This window comes from Exophiala spinifera (genome assembly GCF_000836115.1).
Source record: "Exophiala spinifera strain CBS 89968 unplaced genomic scaffold supercont1.2, whole genome shotgun sequence".
Classification (NCBI taxonomy): domain Eukaryota; kingdom Fungi; phylum Ascomycota; class Eurotiomycetes; order Chaetothyriales; family Herpotrichiellaceae; genus Exophiala; species Exophiala spinifera.
Genome location: NW_015622514.1, coordinates 2,809,238 through 2,821,291, shown reverse-complemented (window position 1 = coordinate 2,821,291; position 12,054 = coordinate 2,809,238). Strand labels below are relative to the sequence as shown.

The window sequence follows — 12,054 nt, the reverse complement described above, 5'->3', positions numbered from 1 at the left end:
GCTGCAATGCCAGGGATGGTAACTCGGAAGGAAGAGCTGCAAAAAGCGGTATCTTGGGGGGGTTGAGGTTTGATTTCAGGTCTCAATTTCTCGCAATTGTGAGTACCTAGGAAAAAATGAACAGAAGAGGGATCGTTCGACCACCGCTTCAATATTGTCCCATCTCTCCAAGCCCTGTGGAAAGATTCTTCACATCAATCACGTAATTTGTTTTCGCTATGCTCGGCCACGTCCTTCTCCCATCCTCAAGTCATTCCAGCCCCCTGGCGATCGCACAATCACAGCGCCAACGGCTGCAGAAAAAAATGGAAGAAGGCTGTTTACGGGTGACATCCCCCGAGAGGGCCATCACCTGGACGGGCGTGTGTGGATGTGTACACCGTTTCTGGCGCTTCATTTCTTATTCGTATGCGCGCATGTGAGGTGTGTGCATTCTTGTTTTCTTGCATCTATGAGTCCTCGACAACAACGGTCTGCAGGCCCTTGGCTTCCTTGTCCTTGACGTTGACGGCCTGAACGTAGCTGTAGAGCTTCTCCTTCGCGCCCTCCTCGTCGTTACGCTTGCGGCTGATGCGCACGCGCAGACGGAAGGGGACGCCCTTGATGCCGGACTCCCAGACCTTCTTGTTCAGTTGGGGGTCGAGGCGGACGTCTGAGGTGCCCTGTGGAGTTGAACGCACTGAGTTAGCATTTTTGCTCTCCAGGGGGACGCAACGGCAATAATCCACAATGTTCTGTGGGTGGAAAGGAGGGAAGAGCGGTGGGTTTTCCTTTTTTGTTCAAGGAACGGAAAGTAAAAACGTACCATGGCTTGAGTCGCGAATTTGCGAATCTCCTTGATCGCGCGAGGGGCTCGCTTCTTGAAGCTAACGCCGTGAACCTTTATGTCACACAAAAATGTATAAATCAGTCTTCCGTCCAAAATGCTTGATGTAGGGTGTGTGAGAACAAAAGGGGTGCAGGCATGGTGGTGAGAATTGAGACGTCGAGGATCAAGCCATTCGGGTGGACTTCATAAAACTGATTCCCTCCTCTTTTCAGTAGAGCTTTTCATAGCTCCGTCTCTTTCTCTGGGCCTCTCGACCCCAATGGTTTTCCTCTCTCGTTTTTCTTCCTCCCGCCGAGCCAAGTGCAGGTGCAAAAAGGTTTCAACTTTCAGGATATCAAACATACTCGCTTGTGGAGGTGGATGGTGTATTCGCGGGCGACGACATCGGAGATGGCTGAGCGCGACTTCTTGGGCGCCGCCGTCTTCTTGGGCTGAGTCTTTGGGTTGTCCTTGACCATTTTGGCGGTTGCTGCTGATTTCGTCAGTTTCTCATACGTGAGAGAGATGAGACGGAGACCATGTCAAGCTGCAAAGAAATGAGGTATCACATACATCGGAAGAAGAGGCTGTTGGAGATTGGGCGACAAGACTGTGATTGAACTGCGACAGAAAGACCCGACAATTGAAGTGGTTTGCGCAGACTGAAGTCGAAGATTCCAAAGTGTGGGCTATTCCCGAAATGGCAAGTTTGGCCAAGATTTCACTCACGTGAGAAAACTTTTAGAGCTAGACATTGTGGGCTGCAACGGCGGGCCATATTCGCAAGATGCGCAATTTGTTCAATGGGCAATGCCTCACTAGATACTTCAATTCAAGGGCGGATTTCAGTTCAAGGTGTTGACCGTGTGCATGAAATTCGACATTTCTCGTCTACGTTTAACCTATGGCGCGCTTTCGTCCTCGAAGCGAACCTCTCCGGCACTCACATCAGGATACACATCGAACCTTCTCTGAGTATAAATAGGAATGCCTTTCCTCGTTTCTTCAATCTTCGCCCCATCAATGTCAGCGTACACAGTCTCCTCGTGTTCAGCAGCCTCTGTCAAGACCTCGGCATTCGGATTGACGATCATTGAGTGCCCATAAGCATGATATGTTGCCTCCATGTCTCTTGCCGGACTGCACATGGCAACGTAGATCTGGTTGTCCATGGCTCTTGCTCGTGCTTGTAAAGACCAGTGCATGGGGCCAGTCGTGGTGTTGAACGCGCCTGGGTAGACAAACATGAAAACTCCTTTCCTGGCTGCGATCATGGCCAGCTCTGGGAACCGAACATCGTAGCAGATGGCCAGTCCTATCTTTCCATATTCTGGCAAGTCAACTATAGTCACCTTGTTCCCTGGGGAGAGCACGTCACTCTCTTTAAATGTGATCTTCCCGGGAATATCAATGTCGAATAGGTGTGTTTTACGGTGTGTCGCCAACAGCTGTCCCGTCGGGGAGAAGACCAACGATGTATTGAAATACTCTTTCGTCTCTGGTACAAACTCCGGTATGCTCCCTCCTATCAGATATGTCTTTGTCTCAGCTGCTACAGAGGACAGCATGTGCCATGAAGGCGACTTTTCTGGTGAAGGAGGAGATGGCAGAATGGTTTCTGCATACTTGGGGAAGTACTGGCAGCCATATGGCGAGTTGAAGCATTCTGGGAGAACGACTAGTGATGCGCCGGCTTTGGCTGCTTCGACAATCTTGGATCGCGCATGTGCGAGGTTCGCCGTCTTGTCACCACCTGGATACACATTAAACCTCTTCCCTGGGGTGAGCCGGTAGTGGCACTAACCACTTACCTGAGGCTAGCTGGATGAGAGCCAGCTTGAACGGCTTTTTCAGTAGGGCCGCCATGTTTTACGAAACGAGATTCTGGCGATGCAGTATTCGTAATGGCGGGGGATGAAATCAGTCAGAGCAACTCATCATGGTCGTGGTTGTGATTGTCTAAGCGCAGTCGGAGATCGGACTTCTGTCCCGAGCTGACGGACTCAGGCAGTCCGAGAACTGTAATGCCTCGTAGTTCCTCACTTCACTTTTCCTCCTCGACACCTTGCATCGCATGTATCACAACCAACCCATCGGGCAATCCCGGATGCAGAAAGTCCTTCGATGGGGTCATGGCCGAGCATGCCTGCTGGGCAGTAGGTGCAGTGTACGGGATACCTACGAAGTCACAAAGAACATACCATTTGCTGTAGCAAACATGCATGATATGTGAGCTTCAACTTGGTGCAAACTGCTCACGAGCCTTTGTATATGACCTCAGGTGAAGTCCAGAGACTGTCCTAGACATGGGGGTGAGTGTGTGGCTATACGTTCATGATGGCGCTTGCTGAATGCTTGCCCTATTGTCTTCACCTGAAGCTGCTTGATCGCGGCAATCCACAGCACCTTCGTCTTTGTTCTATGTGGCTGGACACAATTTCTAGTTAATCGTGCCTGCATTGTGAATCAGGTCGTCGGAGACTGTACCTCCTTCATCTACAAAGATCCAACTTCTGCCCTTCCCTTCCTGCATCCTACTTCAACCCACTCTTCTCTGACCGTCAGATGCTTTCTCCCTGTCACTAAGGTTCACTACAGTCAAAGCAAACATAGGTAACTGTGGTGGTACTATTTTCCATCTTGAACTTCAGTTCCTAACGCTGCTATCCTATCAAGGCTCTGCGTCCAAGTCATTTTGTTCCGCTGCCTACCATGACTGAAACAGTGTCTATCCTCTCGACAGGTAGCAAGTCACCACCAACTGCAGATACCATGATCGATTCTGGGGCTGCTAAGAATATCGCTTCTGACAAAGTTTCCTCTCGGGAGAATATGAACAATACACCTGCCACTCCTGCCACTGCTCCCCCCCGGGGAAAAGGTACTTCGTCAACTCGAGTCCAAGCCAATGCAAAGTTCGACCCTGCTACCGAGGACGAGATCCGTGACCTAATGCAAAACGCACGCAATGTGGACAAGACTCATCAGTTCAAGACGGAGGAAGAAATTACAAAGTTGGCCCGCCTGACCACCAACCTGATCCAGCTATTGAATGCAGAGTATATTGTATGTTAGTCTCTTCCTGGGCCGATCGTTTCTAACAGAGTGTCCCAGGCCAAAGATACCATCGTCAGAGCCGTTGCATATATGCAAGGGGAGGGTCAATTCCCACCATACCGTGCTCTTACACAGGCTCATCGTGATCGCAAAGCGGAGCGCCGAAACACTCACAGCGGCCAGCAACCTCGCAACGTTACCAATGGGGATAGCCGTGCTCGTGCTACCAGTGAGGGCACCAAGAAAGCTCAAGGCAATAGCAAGGATGAATCGACCGCTTCTGCAACTCCCCAAAAGCCGAATGTCACCACTAAGGCAGTAGACTCTCCTTCACAATCAAGCTCTAATGGAGAGTCTGTTGGCAATGGCACGGGTTCTGAGAAGGAAAATACCTCCCCTACGAATGCCAATGCGGCGTCAGCGAGGCCCTCCAAAAAGAACTACTGGAAAATTCGACGTGAGGCCAAGAAAAGAGCTGCTTCTCACAACGCCACCAAGGACGGACTCCGCGAGAATGGCACCAAGACTGGCAAGGCTGAAGTCAAGGACGCTACCACAAGCCAGGCACACATCGACCATGTCGTTGGCGAGTCCAAGGACACAGCTGCTGGCAAAGGCCGTGAGGAAACAACCGTCAAGACTGACTAAAGCTGTGATCCAGGTTGAAAGTGAGGCTGGTGTTGCTCGCGAAGGCCTAAAGGCGCATATGGTCATCATCTGCTATCACAAGTATCAGAAAGGAGACAATATGCAACCTGTGTGAGATAGTGATTGCAGCGAGGGAACGGAAATGGGCGAAGCATGTTGCACCTGGCAGATTCAAGATGATCCTAAACATCAACACAACTTAGCAAGTGGCAGATATAAGGTAGATATCCGCATCACTCTCTTCGACCGGGTGGTCGAGTCAATTGAATCATACTGCATACCGCCTTTCTTAGTCTTGAACAGGCCGTTTCTGAGCTTGAGAGGAGTGACCTCTTGATATCAATCTTGGCCTGTGCTACGCAAAAATGTACAAACTCCCGCCGAATGCGACCAGTGATTGGATTTGACGCCGGATAAAGGTAAACTGGGATGGGCGATAGACAGGAACAGCCAGTAGCGCATGATATGACACGATCAGCATAGGAGGGGCCTTTGGAGTTTATTGCATTAACAAGATCGATACCAAGGGGCCTCTCCAAAGGATTCCGAATTTGGGACAGTCATGTCTTGATATTACAACTCCCTGTGTTCTCCGCAGACCTGTTTACGACACCCGTTGGTGGTGTTTAGTAACACAGGCGTGGAAGTGATCGCAGGAACGTCGAGACATTGGTACGCACGACAGTCCCAGCAGCTGGTTTTCGACGGGGGCAACATCCGTCTGACTACCAGACAAAGTCGATTTTGTTGCTTGGTCGTCCTCTGAATTGCCGGGAGACAAGTTCATGCGATCCCTCTTCCTAAATTCACCTGTCTAGCTTCCGATCATCACGACTGCCCAACAACCACCACTGAAGCGGCGGAGAGGGAGGCCATACACTGTGGGTGGAACCCCACGGTTCAAGCAATACTTTGTCACGAATAGTGGTCCCTCTCGCGGACGAACCCATTGCCATCGTGTATCATTACCGCATCTTGACTCTTCCCGACCTTGTCACCGGCCCAGCAACAGCACAAAGTTCACACGGTCGATGATAGCGACATCGACTGTCAGCGTTACGTAGACGAAAATTCTCGGAATGGATGGAGAACATCAGTAGTCTGGCGTGGATCGCGGGCGTAGGGCCTGCGAAGACGCTGTGGCCGGCCTTTGTCAATCTCGATCTCAGGCACCGCGAGTTGCTGTGGATTCGGAGGGCCGCAAGGCAAGGAAGGCATAGGGAACCTTTCGCAAGCGAAACAAGTAGCCCTGGAGATCTGAAGAAGGGTCCGTCCGGAGTTGCCTCCCGATAAACTGTTGTCGCCGTTGTTCTCCTCCAACCAAGGACCGGGACCCGTGGATTGGAAAGTGGTCAAAGGAACTTGGCAGTTTGATCCATGTTGACCTGACATTGGCATTGAACATAAAGTTGAACCTGTGCGATAGAAGAGCGGTGCATGGCCCCCCTAGAGTGAGATGACCCATTGGAGCTTCAGTCCCAGAGAGCCCCGACAAGTTTTCGCCAGAATGGAAGCTCTGGCACAGGCTCGACATCGCCAGCGGCCAGCTCAAGAGCCTCCGTAAGAGGAACCTCCGAGAGCTTGACAATCTTGGTGCGTTTGACGAGCTTCCATAGCACGAAGGCTGTAATCACGAGGGGGATGTCTCTGTTGGAGGAAAGTCAAGAGGTTAGTGTCCCAACTTGAGAAATGTCGTGGCCGCGGTGGCGTATAGGGTTGCGCGAGGGAGGACTTACAGGTATGAAGAGACGAAATTGCTCGTACTCCAGTTCCCCTTCGTAAAGACGGGAAATCCAGCAGTCAGGAGAATAACGATGCACATGACGAGTGCGATTGGTGTTGAGAACTCTGCCACAAAATAAATTAGCCAACGGAGACTGTTTTTGTGTGTGAAAGTCTAACCAGGGGGTCGGGTGGACGAACCTGTGAACTTGGTATGCCAAGGAAGTCGAGAGAGTGGTATGCCCTGTGCCCTCATGGCGAGCATGAGGCGCGAATGATTCGCAAGCACCGTGATCCATGACACGAGGACACCGCAGGCGGTCAGGTCGACCAACCACCAAAACACGGTCAAAGCGTTCTCCGACAGGCTCATGAAGGCGAGGAACATGAACGCCGAGAAGAACAGGACGCACACGTACGGTACGCCCCAGGGAGTGGTCCGGAGAAAGACGGCCGGCGCCTGTTTCTTCAGTGCGAGACCGTACAGAACCCTCGTTCCCGCGAGCAAGGCCTGATTCGACGACGACCAAGCCGAGGTGATGACGACGGCGTTGACCACGGACGGCACGCCTTTGAGGCCGGCGGCGCTCGCGGCGATGACGAACGGACTCTGCGCGGCCGTGCCAGACTGGTCGTCGAGTCTCGGGTCGTCGCTGGACACGAGCATGCCGACGACGAGCACGGCCAGGATGTAGAACGTGGCGACCCTGATAAACACCCTCTTGCACGCTCTCGGGATGGCGACGCGCGGGTTCCGGGTCTCGGCGGCCGCCATGGCGATGCTCTCGACGCCCGCGAAGCTGAAGACGGCATTGCTCATGACGGCCCAGTACGCCAGGAACCGGCCCCAGCTTCCGCTGCCGATGTACTCCACGAATGGGCCCGGTTCCTTCCAGTACCTGAACCCTATACGGGGCATGCCCGACACACCACCCAGGTCGATGATCAGACCCAGCAGGATGAGAAAGACGATGAAGACGATCTTGAGCAGCGCGAACCAGAATTCCACTTCGCCGTAGATCCCGATGAAGGACATGCCGACTATGACGGTGAGGCAGATGAAGACGACGATCCACACGGACGAGTTGACGTCGGTCCAGTATTGGAACAGGACGCAGATGGCGGTGATTTCGGTCGGGATGGATAGACAGTTGCCGTAGACAAGGTTGTACCTATTACCCTCGTTGTGTATCATGTCAGGGATCGGTCATGTCCGGTCATCATGTTCGGGGTATCTGGGATTCTTTTTTCTTCCAGGAAGAATTCTCTGCGATACGGACGTTACATACCCAATGGCAAACCCCAGCGCTGGGTCAATTAGGACTTCGGCATGTCGGACGAAACTTCCAGTGACGGGGAACAAGGCCGTCACTTCTCCCAGGGCGAATTGCACGGCACAGACCACGAGGCCGACGGTGCCATAGCCCAGGAGAGCGCCCAGAGGTCCAGCTGTCTGAATGGACCCTCCGAGACCAAGGAAGAGACCGGTGCCCTAGAAACGTAGAAGTCATGGTTGGTGAGCGTGTGACCAGAATCAGACATCCCCGTAGGTATGCAGGTAAAGGTAGATGAGAAAAGGGCAGGGCGGGAGGAACAAGTAGCAGATATCAATGCAAGGAGAAGAGGTCCTTCAGCATTATATCATAACTTACAATGGCTCCAGCAATGGCAATGAGTCCAATATGCCGCTGATGTAGGCCTCGGCGAAGATCGCGGTCTTCTCTTGCAGTCACAAAGTCGCTGCCGTCGTCGTCGACGACCCGAGAGACAGATTGTCGTTGTGCTTCGTCTACTTCGCAGCCGAACACAGCGGGTTCTGCTGTGTCCTGGACATGCTTGGCTCCAGTTGTCGTCGACAGCACCATGGCTTCCACCTATGTGCTAGAGACTGGCGATCGTTGAAAGAGTCGGCCCTTTACAGTCGACCGTCCGACGGGAGGTGTGGTTGAAAAAGTTCGGCTTGCCGATTTCTTTGTGTGACTCTAGCTTTTAAAATATTTAGCACCGCGGATTCTGCGCACGGTGGTGAGAATTGCGTGCTTCGGATTTCGCTGACGACGCATCCGCTTTCTGAGTTATTATACATTAAAAATGTAACTATGATCGGGCCTTCACGAGAAAATTTTCCGCCATTGCTCAAATTAATTCATCAGGCGCGGTACTTGGTTATAATATTTGCCTGTGGTGACAGTTTCATTGCTAGCTGAGAATACATCGTTTCTACCTCCCGAGAGGACACCGTGCATACCTTTAGGTACGTATCATGCAGCTTTTCCATACCAATTCTGAGGATGTATTTGAGCCACGTCGACCGGGCAAACAAATGGGGCCTTCATAAATGTGTTTGTTGTGGGGAGCCTATCGTGTGTCTTCCCGGTGAGGGCCTGGTGCTTCGGCAAGGCCACAGTAGGATACGCAAGAGGCATAGAAAGCTTAGATAGAGAAGGAACACCTCTTTGCACATCTACAGCGAATACAGTGGCTTGAATGGTCCTGGATCATCTGAGTTGCACCATTGCAAGTGCATGCCAAGGGCATCTAAGAACGAAAAGAAGAGAAAACAAGCATTCGCGTGGAGATGGGCAGATCTAGTGCAATATTTCCTTGCCAAGGGCGCAACTTCGACCCCTCGCTCAAACCGTGGCCGCGACATCTGAAAATTCATGATCCATCACTCCATCGGGGAACACGAGTAAAAGCAAGGGGCGGGCTGATTCTCTAGCAAGAAGCAAAGCGTCAAGAAGGCCAGCCGCGTCGCATACGAAGTATCCCTATCAGTACAAGGCTACAAAGCCAACACGAATCCGTCAACTACCAACCTAACATAATGAGACTTCCATATCGACACGATCCCTTGTTATCACTTTGGGGCCAAAGCACCGCCGATTGATGTAAAAAGTGCCAGGATTCCAGGAGCATCAATCTCACCACTGTCTTACTACCAGCCATCCAATTGGCCATATCTTATACGGGACAAGGGGATCCTGCAAGCCACCACCGGCACTTTTGTTTTTCTTTCTTTGCCTTTCCTCCCCACTCCTCTCTCGATCCTTGCTCCGGGTCCCAAGTAGGTAGTAGGGTATCAGGACCGGTGAGGCTGCGCCCGAAAAGCAAAGCAAGGGCAAGGATCAGAACCGAACAGGAAGCCTCGAGCCAGAAATCGACGGCATCCTAACAAAGAACTCGGATTCGTTTCAGGGAGCTAAGCTACTGCAGTACCCAAAAGTTTCGACAGGGATCAGGGAACGAACGACGACAGCGCCCGCAGACAGGGCCTGCCAGACTACAACAATATCGCACACCATACCGTCTCAGAGTTATCTAGATACCTTGTACCCCATGCCATCAAAGACTGGGTGACATACTGACACATTGACACACCTTTCAGTCGCGGCCCACAACAAACTTCATTCTTCATTCTTCACTCTTCATTCTCCGTTCTTTGTTTTCCAATTCCTCGTTTCTGTTTGGCTTGTTCTCTCTCGCCGACATTCGAAAAATGATCCTGGCAAGCAGGCTGAATCGAAATAATGAAACATGAACAAAAATGGCACCTCTGAAGACAACTAAGGGCCCCAACGTCACCTTCCTCGCCTGGACGCCAGGTAACCAGCCGGAAGAAGAAAGGGCCCAACAGCGCTTCAGCCGGCATCAACACACTGCCTTGGCCACGCATCAGAAGAGGAAGAACGAACGAGATGCCGCCTCTTCCGGGGAGGCTCAACCTGCAACGCCAGCCGGGAGACCTGCTCGACAAGTCAAGGCGTTGCAGGGTGCAGGGAGATTATCACTGCGGACGAAGAATGCGCTGCCGTTGAAGAGCTCAGATAAGAAGAAGAAAAAAAAGAAGCAGCTACAGCGGGAAGACCCGACACTTCCTATTTCCATCAGCGCCGAGAAACCTGACCCCTTCAACGCTTACTGTATCAGTGGGATATCCGCCCCTGCACAGTCGATGCTGCAGTTCGGTAGGTACCTACCTATGCGAGCTGGCAATTTAGCTGGCTAGCCTAACTGGCGCCCCGAAGTTAGACCATTATATTATAGTATCCTTTTTTTCCTTTGATCATAAAAAGGAACCCGGACTGATGCAATGAGCAGCCCTTACGCATCAATGGCCCGCGTATGCGACCTCAGCCGATAACGTGGTCGTCGATAACTGGAAGTCGACCACTATAAAGATGGCAATCAACTCACCACATCTACTTCAAGCCATCATCTACGCTGGGTCATGTTACAGGTCATTCCTCGGTCCCGCCGGTTCTATGATAGACCGGGTTCGGACAGAATCCTACCACGAAACCTTGACGCTGTTGCGCTCATCCATCCAGTCTTTGGAAGGGCCACCACCGGACGAGCTGCTACTCGCCATAGCCATCCTGGCCATCAACGGAGAACCCGACTACAGCAACAGGCGGGCATTGACCACTCTCGAGCACTACCGAGACAACGAGTTCTATTTTAGCAAACCCTGGGTGCCTGAACATTTTCGTGCGCTGATAGAACTGACAAAGCTCAAGGGGGGGCCGCAAAATGTTGCCATTCCGTCCATAGCGGCCATGATATTCATGTACGTTGGTGCCCAATAATTCAAAAGGCGGGACTTGACATCCGTTGACACAACTGACACTAGAACCGACCTCATTGAGAGCTTCTCAACGCTGAGAAAACCTAGCTTTCCTATCTTTCCTCCTCCGGACCAGATTCTTCGCCATCTCCGTGTAGACGAACCACGTGGCGACTCCGCAGATGGATTCATTTTCCTGCGCAGAAAACGTAATGGTCGGTCGATTTTACGCCTTATCAAAACCGCCCGTGACCTCCTCTACAGTTATTCTATTTGTCTCCAAGGACCAGGAGGCGATGTCGAATTAGGAAATCTTGTGCTCGCGCGCCGAGTGCTGCAGCACCAAGCTCTTTCATTGGATACGACCAGTGACCCGTTGTACATGCTCTGCCGACTGGCGGTTTCTATTTATCTCATCGAATCGGTCGTCCTCATGCCAGCACTTCTGCCCTTCCATGAATGCGCCTCCCGGAAATTGATGCTGATCATCGATGAGTGTGACCGGCGGGGCTGTTGGCAGACCAGTCCTAATGTGATGCTTTGGGCTACGGTGCTGGGAGGACTGACAGCCAGAGGACGGCCATTCGTTTGGTGGTTTGCCGAGCAATTGCGAGGGAGTGCAATCCCGCCAGCCAAGAGCAACTGGCCTGAAGTATTACAGATATCAGGGTTCTTTCTTCCATTCCTGGGTCCTCAGGGTGAGGGTTGTCGGATATTCTGGGATGAAGCCTGCGACTGGCTAGATAATGCTGGCACGAGACCTGATCGCGTCGATTTTTCGACGCTCTCTTTGAGACAACCACCACGAGACTCGGACCCTGGTTGGATGAAGAACTCTCCTGAATCTCAAAATAGCGATTCAAAAGACAATGCAAAAGGAGACCAGGGAAGTCCTCCGAGTACATGATTATCTTCGGTAAGGCCATTTTCTGAGAAGCAGCGGAGACGAACAGTGAAGGCATTTGTTCCGCGGCTCGAGTTTGGCATCCACCAAGTAAATATATGGGGAGAATGTTGGCATAAAACCGCGACAGTTTTCCGCACGAATACTGGGGAAACACTTGGCTCTCGGACGCAGAAAAGTTTCAACATCAAATAATCGACGCCTCGCGAGGAGCAGGCTGGTGGCCAGTACCACACAGACATTACCTTTTCGCCGACCTCCAGAAGGCTTCCTCAGCACCACCACGTATTCCTCCTGCGTAAGTCTTCTCCCCCCAGAGCAAGACTGTTATTACCACCGGCTGTGTGG

The 12,054-nt window shown here is 52.0% G+C and overlaps 5 protein-coding genes across 5 annotated transcripts; 2 read left to right on the top strand and 3 right to left on the bottom strand.

Moving 5' to 3' along the window:
• Positions 1-449: 449 nt before the first annotated feature.
• Positions 450-1,287, bottom strand: PV08_03328 (uncharacterized protein; the record flags this gene model as incomplete). Its single annotated transcript, XM_016377684.1, has 3 exons — positions 450-662; positions 806-880; positions 1,174-1,287. The coding sequence occupies 3 exons, from the start codon at positions 1,285-1,287 to the stop codon at positions 450-452; spliced, it is 402 nt and encodes a 133-aa protein (XP_016239254.1).
• A 423-nt stretch (positions 1,288-1,710) lies between these two features.
• On the bottom strand, positions 1,711-2,674 carry PV08_03327 (uncharacterized protein; the record flags this gene model as incomplete). Its single annotated transcript, XM_016377683.1, has 2 exons — positions 1,711-2,561; positions 2,620-2,674. The coding sequence occupies 2 exons, from the start codon at positions 2,672-2,674 to the stop codon at positions 1,711-1,713; spliced, it is 906 nt and encodes a 301-aa protein (XP_016239253.1).
• Positions 2,675-3,520: 846 nt separating this feature from the next.
• Positions 3,521-4,513, top strand: PV08_03326 (uncharacterized protein; the record flags this gene model as incomplete). Its single annotated transcript, XM_016377682.1, has 2 exons — positions 3,521-3,874; positions 3,923-4,513. 2 exons carry the CDS (start codon positions 3,521-3,523, stop codon positions 4,511-4,513), a joined length of 945 nt encoding a protein of 314 aa, XP_016239252.1.
• Positions 4,514-5,985: 1,472 nt separating this feature from the next.
• On the bottom strand, positions 5,986-8,100 carry PV08_03325 (uncharacterized protein; the record flags this gene model as incomplete). Its single annotated transcript, XM_016377681.1, has 5 exons — positions 5,986-6,160; positions 6,250-6,361; positions 6,437-7,407; positions 7,525-7,727; positions 7,888-8,100. 5 exons carry the CDS (start codon positions 8,098-8,100, stop codon positions 5,986-5,988), a joined length of 1,674 nt encoding a protein of 557 aa, XP_016239251.1.
• Positions 8,101-9,782: 1,682 nt separating this feature from the next.
• Positions 9,783-11,709, top strand: PV08_03324 (uncharacterized protein; the record flags this gene model as incomplete). Its single annotated transcript, XM_016377680.1, has 3 exons — positions 9,783-10,203; positions 10,337-10,805; positions 10,869-11,709. The coding sequence occupies 3 exons, from the start codon at positions 9,783-9,785 to the stop codon at positions 11,707-11,709; spliced, it is 1,731 nt and encodes a 576-aa protein (XP_016239250.1).
• Between the last annotated feature and the right edge of the window lie 345 nt (positions 11,710-12,054).